Source organism: Echeneis naucrates, chromosome 11 (assembly GCF_900963305.1).
Source record: "Echeneis naucrates chromosome 11, fEcheNa1.1, whole genome shotgun sequence".
In the NCBI taxonomy this organism is placed as follows: Eukaryota; Metazoa; Chordata; class Actinopteri; order Carangiformes; family Echeneidae; genus Echeneis; species Echeneis naucrates.
Window position 1 is genome coordinate 17468694 of NC_042521.1, and position 20763 is coordinate 17489456.

General features: G+C 40.9%; 1 protein-coding gene across 1 annotated transcript in view; it reads right to left on the bottom strand.

The window, feature by feature from the left end:
• The window catches only part of ptprua (protein tyrosine phosphatase receptor type Ua), a 199168-nt gene that overhangs the window by 134252 nt on the left and 44153 nt on the right, over nucleotides 1-20763 (bottom strand). The window contains exon 2 of the mRNA XM_029513624.1: nucleotides 10026-10154. Coding sequence (XP_029369484.1) covers nucleotides 10026-10154 — 129 coding nt within the window. The remainder of the gene's footprint in view (nucleotides 1-10025; nucleotides 10155-20763) is intronic.

Genomic DNA, 20763 nt, shown 5'->3' on the forward strand with positions numbered 1-20763 from the left:
CATCTCTCAATCACAGTGCCGTTCTTTACAAACAACTATCATTCTGGACATAATGTACTTATTCACATACTGAGTACATTTGGGGCATTTTGAGAATCGGTACCTTGGCCAAGAACATTCTGACATGCAAACTGAAGGATCCAGGAACTCAACAATGACCTGCCAATTAGTTCATGACCCGCTCTCACTTCCTTGCCCTGCAGCCTGATACAATGGCACATCACTCAGTAATTATTCATTTGTATTCTGCACTTTTCTTATGTTGCACTTCTTGTACAGTAAAAACACGCAGAGTAGCTGCCCCGCACATACTACAGTCATGGTGTATACTCCCACTCATCATTTTTGAACATATTTTTAATTGCCATTTTCTGTTTATGTCTATTTGCTACAGTGTCTATTTTTTTAAACAACTACTCCTGTGAATGCTTATTTTTATGTCGGCTACTTTTGCGAGAAGTGGATCGGCATGTAGAAAAGTATGAGTGACTAATGTCAAGATGTATCATCACATCACTGCCCGAGTTGCTGAAATGACTGGACTTAAAGTGTTAACTTGCACACCACTTAATGTAGATACAGACACCAAAGATGTTCCATCAGTCATTATTTTCAGTGGTAATGACATCCGTGGTCTTCCATGGTATATTTATTTCTAACCCAACTGTTTAATGGACCCCTTATATGAAAACCTGGCCTCCCTATACACATCAGTGCACACACGCACACGCACACACAAATATATATTGTATATAAGATATATATATGAAGAAAAGGTGGTGGAGCAGAGGAGGAGTGAGAGCTGGATCTCACCTGCTCTGTACTATATAATTTATTGAGCTAAAGTGAGAAATAGAAGTCTGACTTTTTTCTTTTTTCTTTTTTTTTACAACCAGTGGAGTCGTCCCCTTGATGGTTATTAGATTAGGATACAGGTTAGAATACAGGTTTAAAGCTCTATAGCACTCGATGTCAGTCGATGTCCATTTTCATAATCAGCCCATTGACAGAGACAGAGTAATCACCTGCCACTGAAAAATCTCATCACCTAACCCTAACCTCATTTCTGTCTAACTGCATAATTAGCCAATCAACAAGTGCTGTCAACATAATTTATACAGCAACACAACCATGCGGTTGATCAATGATGATGAGAACATGCGCCAGTCCTTGCCGGCTGATGTCAGATCAGGGTGGAGCCTTATAGAAAACAAAGACAGGACTGTGTTATCATCAGTCGTCCTCTACCATAAAGTGCAATTTCACAGTTTGCACTAAACCTTTATCATTCAATGTGCCACGCGAGGATAAGAAAGCAACAGGCAGTAAAAGTTCCACACGGAAAATCCTTGCTCCTTTTAAAAAAAAAAAAGTCATTCCCCTTCGGCATATCACTTCTGAATCTCCCCTTTGTGTGCAAAAACATCTGGCATCCCCACAAAGCATTGCCTTCTCTTCTCCAGCGTATTTTCTTCCCGACCTGTATTCATTTATCGAGTCTGTCTATTGTCTGCTTGTGGTATTTAGTGGGCTCAGTCTGTCTTGCCCAAGATACACACACAGATGGTTTATGTCCTCCCCTTAACTTCCCCCTGGGTCTGATAAAAGAAAGTAAATTTAGAAGCTCAGAGGAACAGACGGCTGCAATGACAAGTGTCACAACTTCAACAAGAAAAGAAGAAGCAAAAAAAAAAGAAAGGCCACACGACACTATACTGAGCAGTCAGTAATGTTTATCTACAGCACCAGGGACAGCTAAAATCTGATGCAACCACCAAATTCATGAAAGTAGACTTCATTTATAAACACACTGAAATATTCCCTCAAGGAAAAGCAAATATGTTGTAATTCAACAAAAGGTGTGAAAAAAAAAATCCTACTACAGTTGCTGCCTATTTCAACAGCTACATAACAACAACCTCGAAGTACAAACCACCAGCCGTCACTGAGGTTGTTGCCAGATTTGAGATTTTAGCCACCACACCTAAGTGTCACCACTACAAAATTGCCGCTTCTATTTCTCATCGTGAAATCACAACCCATAGTGAGAGGATTCAATAATGTTAATTTTGAGACTGATAGTTGTTCCTACCCCTCTAGTTTGGCTCCATTCCAATGACTAGATTTTCAATTTACTGGCTCTCCCGTGACAACTGGGGGGTACAAATATGCTAATTGTTCAAGAATGCCATTAATTGACAAAACATTAGTCATCACCTTGTTCCTCTGTTGGTGAATTGATGATGTTTTTTCCAATGCTAGTTATATTAAAAAAATGACTTTGTCAATGATGGAGCTCTGGTTAGGTTTATGCTTAGTTACATGGTTAAAGTAATACTGAGAACGTGAACACCAAAGACATGAGAACTAAATAATTAGCTCAGCTTAGTATAGACAGGAAGCAAGAGTGAATGAAACAAACATGACTTGAATTAACGAGCGGAGGTGTAAGTCTTTATGCTTTGTTACAAACACTACTATTCTCATCGAACGTGGACAGAAGGCAAACACATGCATTTCTGCAGAGGCTAAATTAGCTCACAAACAGAATAGATTTTTTATTTATATTTTACTTGGACCATGGTTAATGCTACTAATTAACTGATTGATCAAACCAAGTTTCCGATATTTGTGTTTAAGAAAATAATAGTGATTAAAAACCACACGAAAAATTTAAACTAAGTGCATGCAGCACAAAGTAAAACATATTCAGTTTGTAATGAAGTTATAAACACTAGAAAAGATCTGAAACGCATCCACTTTTGTATTCCTTCATGAAGATCACTAAGAATAATTTTCAATTGAAATTACTTCCTAGTAATTGAATATTAACCTTTTGTTGCAGGAGCAAGCGGGGTTGAAGAGAAGAAGTGATTTAATCAATATTAATCTCTGATCCCATATCTCTTTTGAAAGTGTACGGATATACTTGATTGGCCAGAGTTTATGAAAAGGCCTTCAGCTGTACATGGACCTCACTGTGCCTCCACAACAACAGGCTCTCCAATGCTGACAAATTCAAATAAGTCATTGGATCAGGAGAAACTGCTCTCTGTTAATGTGCCATTTAAATGCAAAGAGTCATTCTGCCTCTTCTCGTTACTTTTTCTAGTCTGGGGCCGAGCTCATCAAAGCCAGCAGCCAGTGGAGCGGGGACAGGCGAGAGGGCAGAGGGTTGAGGCAAGAAAGCAGAAAATGTTTGAAGTTCCGCTCAGCAAATGAGCATCATGTTCAAACCCCAAGAGGGAAATTTGAAGGGAGAAGGAGCCTCAGAAGTTTAGTTCGCTTTACTTCCACTTTGCCGAGCTTTGTGCATTTTGGACCAGCGCCGCCGCAGCATTCGTGGCTCAAAGGTGATTTATGCTGAACGAAAGCTGCCATTAATGATGATTCTTGCAGCCACATGGTATTTGCATACTGTCTGTTTGAAATGGCAGGGCTGAGTGTTTGAAGAATCTAAAAGCAGACATTATCTCTTTGCATGGACAACTGTGCCTCTGCTGCTCTTTTGAAATGTGAAAAGGTCCGCTCTCCTCCACCTTAATATGTGTTTCCTCCTACATTTCCAACAAGGTGCATATGGAAAATAAATAAACATTCCCTTTGTCCATTTCTTTTGAAAGCTGATGTGCATACAGCCTGCTCTCTAAATGTACAGCTCCTTAAAAGCAAGCATATTTCACCTGAATTTAGAGATGGCTAAGTTTGCTCCAAACAAAAGGAGGTAATGGGGTATTGTCTGAAGAGCACTGACTGTGATTGATTCAACTGTGATTAAGTTAACTAACTGACTGGCTCCGAATTAGACTGAATGAACCCTTAATATTTATTCTACAGACAGTAACTGAAATACATGAGCTGGAAGTAGCCACTATAGGGTCAAAATCTACTTCGATCAAAAAGGACAGGGGACGGCGTGGACACCCTGAATGGTCTGCAGCTATATAGCCCCATACATAAAACACAGTGATGCTCAGTGTATTCTGAACCAGCATGAACTTCTTCTGCAGCTTAAGCTCCAGTAGCTCTTCTATTGGATCACTCCCCACAACCATCTATGGCTCTTGGCCCCTAACCCTGTCTGTGGTCCAGTGGTTTTCCTTCCTTGGACCCCTTCTAGTAGGTCCTAATCCCTCCAGATCAGGACAACCATAGAAGTTGCAGTGTTGGGGCTGACTCCGCTGTTCCATGTTTTCCTCTTCACCTCCCAGTGGCTGTTATGGCTGATCCCTGTAAAGTAGCTTACTGCTAACATTTGTTCGCTAAAAACTGATTTTGAATCTAATCCTAGCCCCGAAAATTTTAATTGCATCAAATTGTATATCTCCTGACTAAAATTTGTTATCTGAGATTAAGGACAGGTAAAAATGACCAAGAAGATCTTAAAGATGTGGCTTGGACAAGAGTCAATTTAAAGCTGAAACCACAGCACTGATGCATGAACAAAGAGGACATGAAGTCAGTGAAACAAAGCATTACAAAGATCAAAATAATTTCAATTATTTCAATAGCAAATTCAAGAAAATATCCAATATAAGAAAAAGTAAGATAGGTCCAGTCACATTCCCCCGATTAAATATGAAAAAGTTACTTTATACATTTAAAAGAGAGTGAGACATAAGAAAAAACAAATCCAGACAACCCCCTGATTGAAATAAGAGAAAGTAATATTTTGTCCCAATCTCACACACAAATTGTTTTAAAGAACTTTAACTGCCTCCATGAGCTGTGTGTCACAGTCACGGCTGCAGCTTTAACTGCTATGTTGGTGAGCGGCTCAGATCAGTGGGACAAGCTACAACACTTTCTGTCCTTACAAAAAAACAACACCAGCACGTGCCTGTCATTTAATCGCCTGTGGTAACTTTCCCCACCTCTCTGCTCTCCTGCCTAAAACCTCCAGCAAGCATGTGATCTCAGACCGACTGTAGTGATATCGACTCAACTTAAGTTAATCTTTTTTGGAGTCCTCTGCGGGTTCAATTTAATTTAACTCCCAATAAAATCTCCCTCAGGAGCCTCTGGATCTGCTTTGCTTTGTGGAACACAACCCAGTTAAATTTTACTTTCAAAAGTACAACAGAAACGCCGCCTATCGCATGCAGCAATCATGTCTGCTTTCCCGCACAGCTCCAAGCACCGAGCCATGGCACCTTACATCCTGCATTGCAATGCTGATAAGCAGATTGAAGCACTGCCATGAAAAGAAAAAAATAACAACAACAAAATAAATTTAAAAAATTGCAACGCTGAAGTGGCGTGACATGTTCCTTTTTAGCTGCAATGTTTCATGTCATTGGTATTCCACTGGCTGGTGGGCACAGATCAATACTATTGAGCTACTGCTGCCCAATAAACTAAGTTGTTGTCTCAATTTCAGCGTCTTAAGCATCTCTGAAAGAATTTTATGCCCTTGGCAAAAAATTCACAGTGAATTGTGGATATGCCATGTTAGCTCAAATCCTCTCTGGAAAGTCCTGACCTTGAAAACTCTTCCTGAGCTGCAGGATAAAGCAAGAGGGCTGGACAGATACACTACCAGTCAAAAAGTTGGACATACTTTCTCATTCGTTTGAATGTGAAAGCTCAACAAGCACCTCATCTTTAAGGACTTGTCACACTTGCAACTGTTCGTATGGAGCTTGTTGTTTCACATAATTAACACTCTGCAGCAGGGCTGTGAAATAAAACATTCAACCGTTGAAATGGTTCCATTTGTACTTGATATTAGTAAATATCACCTAGTAAGAATTGCCTGTGTTTTGAGGTTGAATCTCTGTTAAATTAGGTTTTGAAAGATGAGTCAACATATGATGCGATTTTGTGGGGTCTAAAGGACATATAAATTTAAAAATACTTTTAGATTTTTATTGGCCTTGCATGATACATAATAAAATGATAGTTCAAACAGTAGGACTTTCTTGAAATTACATAAACTGTTAAACTCTAAACTAAATTTCAGTGTTTTCTTATTCATGTTTTGGTTAAACTCTAGAAATAGACATAAAAGCACAGTGGAATCAACGAATCTCTTGTTTTGTGATGAAGTTTGGTCATTCGAAGAGAAAGGATTTTTTTTCTTTTCCTCTTAAATTTCAAACACAGTCCAAATATCATCCTCATCTTTAATCGAGCATCCTTTATTTTGAGAATACAAACTGAGCTAAAAAAAAAATAATAACTCAGCTTCACACAGCTACATTTCACTTTTAGAAAGATAGTGCAGTTAACAGTATATGTGTCTTTCAAGTGAAGAAAAGACAGAAGTTTTTAAATATTTTCAAATCCTTAAGTACAGTACAGCACTCAAGTAAATGTATTTTGTTAGATGAGACTTCATATGATATTCATACAGTACAGTAACTCAATGAGAAAATGTCGCGATTTCTCTTTAGCACAGCTTGCCATTTATGCCCGAACCTCATGAGTGATCTTTTTCACACATTTCTCTGATGATGAGATCTCACACAGCTACATATTAAATGTTGATTTCTTAGCCTCATCTGAGAGGAGCAAGTCCTTTCAGCATGTGCTCATCCCGCCTGAAATCGACTTTTTGTAATGGATGCAAAGAAGATGAAAAAGCAGGCTTTTGTGAGACTGCCTGTCCCTGAGGAACACCAGGAAATGCAATCAGCAATGACCCACGCTACCCTCCACCAGTCCCAGGGAGTTTTTTAGCATACACCACTTGCTGCCATCTGACGCATGGAAAAGCGGAAAAATCATTTGATAACTGCGAATGAATTATGAAATCATGACTGTCTGCTGTTCTCCTTCTGCAAATCGCCAAAGTTTACCCAGTTCCACACATCCTTCACCGTTGGTTATTTTCCTCTTAGGCATATGTTTGCACAGCAATTCCTGAGAAAAACAGAGCGGCTTTAAATAAACATGTATGAAAAATTTCAGCGCAGATTGGAAGCAGGCCACCTGTACAGATGCATAACAAACTTAAACAGAAAAGCAGCAAGGGACTGGATGAGGAAAAACAAGCTGTCAGTAGGTTCATGATTGGAACCAGGACAAAAGTAGTAAAGCTTGTTTGGCATAAATCACTGAGGGAAGCTGGTGAGCATGTGCATGTAGGCTGAAAGTCCATTTTGACATTCATTAGCAGCCAGCCAGACTTGAAATAAAGCATGTCTGCATTTTTCTTGAAGACACAAAACCACCATGATTCATCATGAGGGAAGCTCAATTTCACAGAGGTTTTGTGACATGCAGGCGTAATCACCATTCGTCAGCTGTTCCTTTCTTCTGACCAGGTTGATATGGTTTCGAGCAATTCTTACATCATTTTCTATACTTTCTAGCATTACTAGTAGGGATGAGATGTATAAGATGATATGAGCAGTATCATGAAGTTTCAGCTCTGAGCACTTTACCTGGTTGACAGAAAATCAATGACTATGACTGGCTTCCTGATGGCAGATGTTAGCAAAGAGCTTTATATTTATGCATCTTGTAGATGACACAACATAGAAAACCTGTAAATGGAACAATCATTGATTAAAACAACCATCATGTTGTACTGAGCAAGACTTGACACTCGAGACAGAGATCATAAACTTATTATGAATATGTTTACTGAACTAATAAATCAAGTGAGAAGTAGGGGCATTTTCTCATAAACTCCAATACATCGTTAATTCTTTTTACAAACTGTGAAGTTGAGAGAATGGGAACTTCGGTGTCGGGCGAACATTTTATAATATGTAATGTAGAGTGATTTGTGCAATTGAAGAACTGATACGGCTGCTGCATTCAGTTTGCCTGGTAACAATCCTGCTACCTTCACTTCTGAGTTTGGACCTGGATCTGACAGAAAGGGTCTCAGTTCTTCATCATTTTCCTGTGTGTCTGTAACTACCTCATTTACCAAAGGGCATCATGGGTGATTCTTTGATAGGTCAATAATTCTCAATAAAGATGCAGGAGTAGCTAAAAATACAGGATTGAGCTGAGTGTCAGGTTTTCATTTTGCAGGCAGACATATCCCCATCTGTCGTGGAGGTCCACATAGCTAACACTGTGTTATACATACCACATCACAGGACCAGCTCTCCATAACAGCCTATTTGTCAAACAACTCAGCACAAGGTGATGAAGTTTGTGGCTTCCCTGAGGCAAAATAGCCAAGAGGTACTGCGTCTCTATGCTCACTGCACAGCAAGGTAAATATGTCATGGTTTTTTTCTTTTTCTTTTTCTTTCAATTTTAGCAGTAGTCAAAGTTTGTTAGTTCAAATCACAAATCAAATCAGGTGGAGAGCAAAACTGACCTTAAGCGCAGGTACATATAGATAGATAGATAGATAGATAGATAGATAGATAGATAGATAGATAGATAGGTAGACAGATAGATAGATACTTTATTTATCCCAGACTGGGAAATTGCAATGATTGAAATTGAATTGAATTGAATTGATTTTGATGGGATTGAAATTGAAATTGAAATCATATAAAATGCATTGTATTGGGAAGGTGGGCTGTAGTCAGCGATAAGACTGGATATTGTTTCAAAGTCTAAGAAGGAGCTGCATCTGTGCAACTTTAACAGAAACATCTTACTTTCTGAAATAACTTTCACAGTACTGGCAGAAATAATAAGAGAGTTTCCCCTCTGTGGACCATTCACATTCAAAACTACACAATCATGCTGCCTTGACAACAATTCTGAAAAAGATTTCAAACTCAAGATTTGGCTTTAAAGCTTCCCTCTGGTAACAGAAAGCTCCGCAGTCTTGTTCAGTTTGCTGAAAATTAGTTTTAATTAAATGTGTCATTATTTTACTTGGCACCCATAATAAACTGCCTGACAGACATCACAGCGCATAAATGCTGCGGCAAGTCTGCTTTATAGCAATCTGGTGGCCTGTTGTGTATGTGTTGTGTTTGTGCACCCAAACAGCATTGTTTGTAACTAGCTGTCAAATATCTCCTGACGCTGGGTGCTCCATTTGGTTTAGTTTGGGTTTTTTTTTTTTTTTTTAAACATAAATTCCCTGATGCTTGCTTCAGGAAACCTTCAGGAAACAGTTTAGCTGAATCTGTGGGTTGACTATCTGGCCATGAGACTGGCTTAACAAATAAGATTTACCCTGAAAATTACATGAACTTGTTTTGTTGGTGATATTTTCTGTCCTATGTGCAGATATTCCTCAAATCATGACCCACAAGTGTGGCCATTTATCAGAGAATCATTTTTATCATTTCTGAAGCAGAGGTAAGGTCATACAAGCTGTCTTCATATCATTTTAAAGGCTGAAGTGTTAAAAGTAGGTCTGAATCCTTTTCAAGTTGGCACTGCTGCCATAGAGACAGAGCACAATTAAGGCCCGCCCACGCTGGAGGGGAAAACAAACAAGAGCTCTCCATTGACTTTGTATTGAGTGAAAACGTGTCTTGTCACTCTCCGTGTGCCAGCAAACACAAACAAATGCCAAAAAGCGGCTGTGTGGTAGAGTGCACTACTGACAGGGTAAAGAACCCTGATTTAAGTTTTTATAAACTGCCGAACAGAAAAAATGAGCCTTTAAGACAAGAGAAGTGGATACAGGCGGTAAGATGAGAGGTGCCGTTGTTGGCTCCACATCAGCCTTGAAGACCAGGCAGACAGAGTTGGCTGGTTTATGGTTCATCATTTAACCTATTGATGTACCATAAACCAGCATGGGCGTGGCTTTTAGAGCATGACGCGTTGCGCTCTGTCCCTATTTTGCATGTCTCTGCCTGTCTGAAAATTGGTACCCTAAATGTTTCTGGGAATTCAGAGACTCATCCAGAGCACCTGAAACAGTCACTGGAATAGTTCATTTCCCTTTATTGCTTTTCTCACATCAGAGCTGTCTGGTGTGAGCGCAGTCCATAAGTGAGCTGGAGAGCAGAGTCGTTTCTATGTAGCAGGCATGCACTGTGGTCAGCGGTCAACAGCGCCCATTACTTAGGATTTGGATTTAATGCTACCAGACCATGAAGGTGTTGTGGTCAGAGGCCTTTACCACGACATATTTTGTATTTTACCTCGCAGAAGATCCGGAGTCGCGTGTGGCCAATTGTAGGTCCTGATGAGCTGCCAGTCAAAGTCGTCCTCTTGGCCTTGTCGGTATTCACATAGCCCAGGATCCGAGTCCTCATCAAAGGTGCAGCCAGCTGCAGGGAGAAAAGAGTAAAATTGGCCATTGAGGGCAAAAATGAGCAGAACAAAATTTCCAGATATCCTGATATGTTCTTTGCTGCAGGGTACAAGGGGGAAAGTGGGGAAGAAGGGGATCTCACTCCCTATTAGAGTAAGATCAGAGAAATAATCGCGCAGTTCCATCACAGCCTCACTGTAAGGGTGTTAATGCATCAAATCCCTCTCTGCAGCCATAAACGAAATTACAGCTAATGGTTGGCACTGGGTGAGCATGGACTGCCCATCTCATCTATTCCCTCAAAATCTGCCGCCATTTGGTGCAATTAGCCCTGTGGTGTGAAAATGACACAGCAGCCACAGGTCACCCAGACAGCCAGAAATGATGGGCAGCAGTGCCAGAGCAATAGATGGGGATGTGTGTGTGTTTGTGGGTGGGGGCGCGTTCCTCATCTGATGGAGGACAACAACAGCCTGGCTCTGAGCCTGTGACGGTGACCCAAACCTGTCTGGCCACTAATGGTTGCATTCACTATTCTGCCTTAATCACATGACCCAAAGGCTATTAGAGCCACCAGCACGGCTGTCAAAATAGGGGGGATGGTGGTTGCGAGGTGTTTAGTTTTAATTGGTCAAAAAATGCAGGTGGCGTTTGGGAAACTGGATGGGATTACGCCCGTGGGTGTGGGCCATAGTAATGTTTCCCATTGATACAGATGGATTTTGCATGACAGTCAGAGGCGGAACCAGCTATTGTATTCCTGATTGATTAATCTGTCAATTAGTTGGTCTTTAAGATGACAGGAAATAGAGAAAGGTCCCCACCACATCTCAACATGTTGCAAAAACATTAGTTGGACGATCTAAAGAGGTGCACATGACCTTGGAGGAAATGGTGGATCAAAACTTCCCATAACGCTGACTGACGTAGTGTAATGGGGACAGTGTGTCAGCAATGCTGTTGGTGCCAGCTGTGAATCTCCAGCTAGCTGTCAAAATAACTGAATCTGACTAATTGGGGATATCAAGGTTCAGGTCAGCAAAATTTATTTCCGCACCCACAGAAAATTAGAAAGATGGATAAAAGCGTAAAAAGCGGAAGAGCTCAGTAGCCAATACTAAAAAGTTCATTTAAAGGCCCCAAAGATTTTGAAGGTAGAAGACCATGTGTTCTTTGATGGCAAATCAAGGTTGAGTTTGAGTTTTATTACATACTAGCACATGCATGTATTTATATACACATATATATGCATTTCTATCCAGGCCCAATAGCGTACAATACAACAAGTCTAGAAATAATCTACAATAATTAATCCTATAATGTTTCCATGCTTTTGATACATTGTGGCATTTTAGCACCAACATCCCTGCTGGTTTGCAAACTGGTTTGCAGTAAAAGCATGGATTAATGGAACCAGAGCTTCTGCTAAAACTTAACTCAACTAAGCTTCATAAGAAAGTGTGAGTTGAACTGATATAAACGCCCAGGAAATGACGTGGAGCCCGCTGTCCGTTGGTGACTCAGGAATTATGCAGGAGGAGCTGTTCATTCAGAAAACACACAACACAATGTCGCACGACTCTTGTCATCAATCCACTGAAATGGCCATCGCTCAGTCTGGCCGCTGCCAGCAACACAGTCTTCTGTCTAACTCCAAAGGCCCTGAGCCCGCTGTGGTCCCAGGACCCTCTTCACTAACAGATTGTATTAAGGCTTGGCAGCAGTTCTGCTGGTGTTAAAGAGCTACTTTGACTCCGTGCCAGTTTCTACTTAATAGTATCCCATTTGGCCTTCTCCCCCAATGTTGCTTTTTGTGTTTTGCTTCGAAACTCCATCTGTTTTCTTTGTTAATGTATAACTTTTTAGTCTCAAGAAATACTGCATTTGACACTGAGCTATTAAGACTGCTAATTTTGGACCACCACTTTCGTTGTTCCTGCTGACTAACGAAGATCAGTGCCTCGCCACCAGTAACCCTCCCTGCCTCCCTGTCCCTCTTCCCCTCAGCCTGAAGCCATGCAAGGGTTTCCGGATGTGTAAGCAGATCAGAGTTTTAATTGCCTCCTGTGTGAGAGCTGCTTGTTGTGCAGCTCCGTGCCCGGTTATCTGAGGATGAGAGGGCTGAGTGGTGGAGCAGGGCTCGCGGTGAAGGCCTGCCTTTCATCGAGAGCCCTCCAGCACCAGGAAGAAATATCACCATCAGACACGTTCCACTGATTCCCCTCATTAAGACTCATCCTTCCCAGCCTACTTTGCTTTTAGCGCACACGTTCCTCTCAGTGCCCAAATGAGCTTCTCTGGCAGCAGGAGGGCAAGCCCATGTAATTAGAAAAGCCACATGCATTCTTCTGAGTTTTTCCTGATGTGCGTGCATTTCCTTGAATGTGTGTATAAGTGGTGAGTGTGTGTGTGTGTGTGTGTGTGTGTGGTTAGTTAAGGTTGTTTGCTGTTTTGATGTTTACTTAAAAACAAATAAAATTATAATGAATCTGTCAGTGTCACACAGGCTAAAGCCGTAATGACTGTGGGAATGAATTATTTGTGTTCATCACAGCTACAGGGTTTCCAAGATTGCTCGACTTTCACACAGTAATAATGTAAATGTGAGGGAAAGGAGTGGTTTCAGAATGCTAATTGCTTATTAGGGTGATAGCACAGCGGTGTTCGGCCCAGTTTCCGAATAATGCGCTGCCGCGCAGAGCAGCAATAACACCTTAGAGCCGTGGACAGTAGGGCCCAAAATAACTTCAGTGAGCCACTGTCACAGCTGACAAGTTTCTCAGGAGGAGAACAAAGAGAGAGAAATAAATAAATGTGCATGAATGAGGCGCCCTCCTCTTTGAAAGATAGGGGAGGTAATTTGCCAAACAAGACTCAAGCTGGTTGTAAGATACTACGACTGGAATGTGTTATCTGTGTTTGGCTTGTACTTCTGTCTCAACCTCCAACACACACTCAGCTCTTTCTTTACGCTTGGCAGAGAAAAAAAAAAAAAAAAGCAATTTTTGAGACTTATTCTATTCTGCTACTAGACAAACCCCACCTCACTTCTACCACGCTGCTGTTCGAATTGAGCAAAACTAGCGCAAAACTATGCAAATTTTCAAGTCACTCAATTGCTTCAATCCCAAATCAGCTGAAGTTTTGCTCCTCATAAGGAAGAAAAGAAGTGTTTTTCTTGTTACAAATTTTCTATGAGACTGTTAATCAGAAAAATCCTCTGTGTGATGTAGGAGGATTTAGCTGCCAAAGCCTGCAAGACGCAGCAAAGAATCTCATTAATAGAGCTTTCAGTGATGGCCTAACCGCTGTTTCAGAGGTTTCCCCCTTGATATGTTTGAGGGGAAATAAAATATTAATCATTGCTCGAATTTCTTTGGATATCTGGTCAAACTCAAAGGAAGTGGCTGGTTATTTATCACATTTTCCTCACTGGGTTATTGTTAGGTCCACCCCTATTGCCTTCAATTTTCCTGTAGTGGTATTTTCTACTTGCTCGAGTTTGAAGACGTCCGTCCTTGGAATTTTTTTAGGTGCTTCAATGGAGGTGAATCTCGTTTTGTTAGTTTCATTTTCTTTGTGCCATTTCATCTGAAAAATGTGATTCTTCAAACAACCTTTGTGTGGGTTTATCCAAAAGTGAAAAATGAAGATGAAAATGAAGAAAAATTAAATGAAGCACCACAAGTAAAACTGTATTCAGCCCCGTTGTGTTGGTTTGGACTTTAAAGAAGTGGTTTGGAAGTTTTGCTAGTACTGCGTAGTACTGCGTAGGCACATGGTAGCAGTAACTGAACTTCTAGGTGTATTACTAAAGTTGGCTATGGCTAAGCAGTAGCAAAACTTTCAAACATCTTCTTTAAATAATCTTTTTTTTTTTTAGCAGAAAGATTGAACATTTCCTAATACTGGGAACGATTGTTCCTGAAAAACACTGAGTGTTATTTCAAGTCCTTGTTCAAATTTCAGTCAGGAGTGTTCTAAAACTTGTGCCTGTCAAGTTAAATAAACTTTGATTGCTTCCTTAGGTCAAAATTTGGAAAATTGCAGAAAGCTAAAATTTGTTTGTCCGCTCAAAGTTGCCAGAAATACATGATTGCAAAGGTTCATCCATCCATCCATTTTCTATTGCTTTTCTGTTTCCAGGTCGCGGGGGTGCTGGAGCCAATCCCAGCTCACTCTGGGTGAGGGCAGGATCACCCTGGGCAGGTCACCAGTCCATCACAGGGCCAACACACAGAGACAGACAGAGACAAACAACCACTCACATTCACACTCAGATCTACGGACAATTTAGAGTCACCAGCTAACCCAAACATGATGTCTTTGGATGGTGGGAGGAAACCGGAGTACCCAGAGGCACAGGAAGAACATGCAAACTCCGCACAGAAAGGCCCGAGGCCAGCAACTGAGCCAGCGACCTTCTTTGTGGGGCAACAGCGCTAACCATTATGCCACCATGCCTCTGCCCTGCAAAGGTTTTAAGAAGCAATTTTTTTTCTACTCAAAGAATTGTCTCAAGTAATAAAACCTCTCACTCTTGTCTCTATAACTACCACTGAAGACAGCATGCTAACCAGCTAGCCCCATTGTCATTTTCCAGTAGGGACATGCTGTAGCAGCCTATCTTTTCAACACAACAATGACAGATGCTTCAACTCCTGATCTCCAATCCTATTAGACGTGTCGTGTAGAATTAAAGTCCGAAAGTGGCAGAAAGAGCATAACTCTGCTGCACGAAGTGGCTCTGAGGCAGCCAGGAGAGGCCCTGGAGGGAGATCAATGGGAGAGTGTACAGACTGGCCTGAAGTGCTTGTGATGGACCCTGGGTACAACTCTTAAACTTAGCTCGCCTAATACAGTGAACAACACAACCCTGACTAATAGCCCCGCACAGCGGGAGCATCATAAATACGTTGTGATGGAGAGGGGGGAAAACACAAGCTTCTTACATAGCATTTATCCTGGAGTGGGAGAAACAAATTAGAGGGACGAGACAGACTGTGGGTGGGATAAAGAGCCCTCAAACTGAGGAAGGAAAGAGGCAGCGCAAATAGGGGCAGGGATAATGACAACTAATCGCAGACAATGCAGAGTGCATATAACAAGAGGTGTTTAAATAGAAATACTAATATATATATTTTTTTAAATTAGATCTTTTTCCCTTTAATGCCAAAGGCTACAGTATAAAAAACTTAAGAAGGCTCAAAGAAGGCTGGGATAAGGATGGATTTCTATTGATCACATTGTTTCATTGGCTTCCTTACAAAGGCTTAAATCGTCTCTATGCAGATTTAATAAGGACACTCATTCGCAATTACTCTTAGAAGGATATCAGTGATTACACACTGTAGAGCAAAGTGGGGACTGTTTCTCAGGAATAAAAATCCCAGTTAGTGTGCATTGCTGCCAAAGTGAAAGATTGCCTCTACGACTCATTTAAAGAAAAAGAGCTGTACATGCTACTTCACCAATATCAAAAAGAAAGCCATGGACTTCCTTCCTCAGTTCCTCACCGCTGTCTGTCTTACATTTCAAGTTAAGTTTAGGAGGTGCTTCTTACGCTATACCTGCTATACCATTTTTAATAAAGAGTTTTTCAGAGTGCCGTTCATATCAATTATCTTCACCGGAAAAAATCAGCTTGACTTGACCGACCAGATATCGTGTCCTGCGATGATAAGGCAGCACAATCTTTTCAGCTCCCTTCCCATTGTATTGAAGGAAATTCCTCAGGCAAGGCACCAAATATTGTGTCACCTGTAGCAGCAGCAGCATCTCGGCTGGCACTCCTTTAATCAGAGCCTCTCTGATACAGCAGCTCTGCTGGGAATGAGGATGCAGGGTGTTCTGCCGCTCCTCTTGTTTGGTTTGAGATAAAGCTCCGCTCTTGTGTGATTTGCATTTGAGCGTGTGCAGGCAATGCATCAAACCTGACAAGTGTTGGGGGGGGGGGGGGGGGGGGGGGGGGGGTGAGGAAGAGAGAGATGCAGCGTTATGGCTCATCAATACTGAACCAGCAGAAGACTCATCAGAACGCCACTTCTCTTCAGACCATTAATACCAACCATTGCATTTTCAGGAGCCTCAGCAAGGAGTAGGACAGGAAGTAGCACAAGGAGGATGCACAGGGTTGAATGACAATTAGTAAAGTATAAAAGAAACACAACACAATTTCATCAATATAGATGTCTGATTGACAATACTTACGACATGCACAAGTGAAACAAATTGAAAATGATGGCCTTGTCATGCCATAAAAAAATATTCAGTGCATGGCACTGTTTGCAACTCGACGCTGCATCGAGACAGTCATTATTCTAACTGGAACCCAGACACCAGAGGCCATGAATGATGCATTTGTATCAAAACCATGTACACCCCGCATTAAAGGTGCTGTGTGGTTTTCTTGTAAACCAACAAAAACTATGTTTACAACGAGTTTTCTCAGCAAAACACATTTTGTTTATCCCTGTAGAGTGCATTCCTTTGCTCATAAAACATTTACCAAGCCAATTTTAAAAAGAAAAAAACATTTCAACTCATGCATTATTTACACCCAGTCTTCTTCCTCCCTCCTTGATGTTCATGCATTGCTACCTTCATTGGCACACGATCGCCACCAGCTGTTGATCTGTGCGGTACTGTGAATCTCAGCTGAGGAGTTTGATGCATGTCAGTTCACTTCCTTGGGCGTTGAATTAGCTAGATAACAGTTAATTGTATTGACTAATCAACAATAAAACACCAAAGGTACATTTATATGTACAATATTGGTTACTTACTAATATGATCCCTGTTTAACTATAGACTGTTTATAAAAATGAACGGAGACTCTGGGTCTATAAAGTGAGGCCAACACTAAAGTGCCTTAAACCGGCATTGTCTCTAATAGAATATAGACCATAAAGCAAGGATGTGAAGTGTACCAACAAATCAGAATAGAGTAGAATAGAATAGAGAATAGAGTACAGAACAGGGCAGATCCAGATCTCTCACTATTCCTCAGCTCGACCCTCTCCTCCAAATATAAGTTAAAAAAAATAAAAATAAAAAAAGATTGTTGATGAACAAATTACTAAATGGAGGTTTCAAAACAGGCAGTTCACAAACCAATCAATCTTGTCATTGTGGGATGGCACTTTCATTCAATGATTTTTAAATACATATTTGTGTGTGTTGACCAGCATGTCAAGAGAACAGACACAAAATATATTGTCACGGACAATATATTTTGCATCCTGGGCCGAGTATATTTAGAAATTGACTTTTTTTTTCACTCTCTTGCATTATTCACCAGGACTTTCCTTTTTTTCCCAGGTTATATTCACAGTACTTTGTCAATGTTCGATGATGGTAGTCATGGTAATCAAATTTATACTGCTGTGTTTTGGGGATTTTTTCTTATTTAAATCCTTTTGAAAAATAAGTACGAAACAATGTTGTTAATTTAATATATATTTTTAGAAATATTGTTGGGGCGTGGCAGCATGGCGGCATAGTGGTTAGTGCTGTTGCACCACAATTAGAAGAGTTCAGTTCCCGGCCTGGGGCCTTTCTGTGTGGCGTTTGCAAAGACATCATGTTTGGGTTAACTGGTGACTCTTAAATTGTCTGGAGGTCTGAGTGTGAGTTTAAGTAGCTGTTGGTCTCTGTCTGTCTCTGTGTGTTGGCCCTGTGATGGAATGGTGACCTCTCCAGGGAGTACCTCACCCTCACCCAGTGTGAGCTTGGATGGGCTCCAGCACTCCCTGTGACCCGGAAACAAATAAGCAGTAGGAGATGAATGAATGAATTAATATTTTGGGGGTGTTTTTATGCTTTCATTTAAGTTTGTACTTGGCAGAGAGGCCAACAGGAAACAAAGAGGAGAGAATGGCATGCTGCGTTTACATGTTATGCATTCTAACCGCTAACAGAGCCACCATGAATATAAAATAAATAAAGAAGCATGTACATATTTTTTCCTAAGGCCAGTCTGTGTGAAAACATCAAAACGTGATGAATGCAATCTGATTTTAAACCAATGCTTCGATCAGTGTCAATGATGGTTCCAGGTACATATGATGAATTTATGATAATAGTGCAGTAAATGGCCACTAGTGAGCACAGATAAAAGAGGCAGCACTTTTCTTCTTGCTGACAGCTTTAAAGACAGGTGCAGCAGAGCCACAAGCATTGATATGCAAAAAAGCAAAAACGTTGTGTGTCCACAATTTTTCATGGCTAAGTGCTTATGATGAGATTGGAGGGCAACAGCAGCACATGCACCAGACCTTCATCGGCTTAACAATAACAAACATTAAGTAAAAGGTTTGGTTTGGTTTCAGGACAGGACGGGGAAGGTGTTCGTAGTCAAGATTACAATAATGGACATATAGATAAAGATAAAGCAGATAAAAAGAAAGAACCTTGGTTTCATAAGGAGAGCGGCCTCTCCAGTGTGAGTTGCTGCTCCATCTTTCCCAAAGCCCTGCTAAAGTGGACTTTGTCATCTAATGTCATGCAAAAATAACATCTAATTATAGTCGGCGACACATGAGGTAACTTGCTAAGTAAAATAAAACAGGTACATCAAGTAATGGTATTAGGTAAGTAATGCGGTAGATACAGATAATCTTCCAGTCCCAAGCCATAGCATAACCTCCGTCAGACATACAGAACTCAAACTCGACGGTTGTCTAACACCCTGGTCTTGTTTGCATATCATCCTGCATCCTCAGCGCTTGCTCTATTTTTGGGTTATTTATTTAATTTTATTCAAATTTACACCTTTGATAGTTTGTTGTTGCACGCCACTTATACATTACACAGTGTTGTATCTATTATACACTATGCCTGTTTTGCAAATATTCTGCACATTTTGTATTCACAGCATGTCTCAATACTTTATACCCCAGCCACAAAGCAAACCAGTGGTGGGCTTTTGCCGGTCCCAAGCCGGGATAGATGGGGAGGGTTGCGGCAAGGACATCTGGCGTAAAAACTGCAGCCGAATCAATCATGAAAGCGACAGACCTGACTCGCTGTGCGACCCCAAATAGGGAAAAGCTGGAAGAAAGAAAAAAACATCTTAATGCTGATTACTGGCTGCGGTAACATAAGATATTCCCAGCTTGGGATCTATGAAGTAAATCAATCTATTGATATAAAGTATGAACATATCTCTGAGTTTGCACCAACAGTAGGTTGAGTTACGATCCCAGAAAGTTGTGGTACTACCATATAAGGACTGACACATCAATCTAGAATATATCAACTGATTCATGGAACTGATCCAAATGAAAACACACAAGTGGCAGAATGCAGTGGTTGATTTTATGCCAACTGAGATACACAGTGTGATCAAACAAACTCTGTCTGTGGGGTGAAATCAATCAAAATTTACTTGGAGGAGCTGGGCTGCAATCATTTACCATAATTTATTATACCGTATTTACTATAAAGGGGTCCGAATGGATACATCTATGCATGTTATGAATGATGATCTGGACCGCTGCGCTCTTCATGACCTTTGTGCAGGGCTTAAATAAGAAAAAATCCTGAGCGTGAATTTTTTCCTTTGTCTGTTGTTAGGATGTTCTCCCCTGGCTTCACAAACTTGCTCTCCATCTCCAACAGCGACTTCCATGAAAAAGTCATCGACATTAAATCAGGATGAGCTATTTCTCTCGTCATCTGCATTCACATTTCTCATGAGCAACTTTTGCTCCTTCTCATCTTCGTCGTTGTCCCAACTGGCCGCATTCAGATTCAGAAAATTGTACAGTGCTGCAATGATCACACAAGAAAGTAACTGGTAAATTTCTCATCTACCTTGAACTGTATGCTGAACTTTTCCTGCTCGAGTTGGGAGTAGATGAAAAGATTGGCACTGCAGGGCATAGGCTGTTGTGTGAAATTGTTTCATTTCTAGTCTGCAATGGTTCCAGTCCTTGACTGCAACTAGGGAAAATCCAAGTAGCCCTAGCTGTGGCCAGGACCGGTACTTTGAGAGGTCAATAACTCTTCAACATCTCACTGTCTCTAAGAGGACTAATGGATTGGGCTTTGCTGCCTGGTAGCACAAAATAACCAGCATCATAAACTTAGATAGGTTGTTAAAGTTGTTGATATATGCAGCTAAATGAGTCACACCAAAAACTTGCTTTCGTTCTTATGTAAGATTTATTATCATTGTTCCCCAATGTACTTTAAAATTTGACCGCATTCCAGTCCAAATAGACACCCCCTCAGAAAAGAGAAAACAATCGGCACTTCCACAATTTTGCTCCCAGAGTAACAGTCTAACTTAGGGTGTCAAGTTAGGGTGACACATGGGGCCAAAACTCATAGCGCATATAGACATAAATATTTTGCTCGCCATAAAAATGCCGAGTGAAAACTTGAAAAAATAAATAAAGATTCAAATTTTTCAATTCTTAAATCACAGCCACATGAGCTCCAAAAACAAGACACATTTTGGACACAATTGAAAACATCCATAGATGCCTGATTGGTGTATCATCAGAGAAGCTGAAATTAGAGTTCTTGCAAGGACTTGTTTGGCACGTCAGTTGTTGCGCTGCATTGTGGGATTTGTAGTATGAGCGTCAGGCCTGCGGCTGCCCTCATACAGCTGGGTC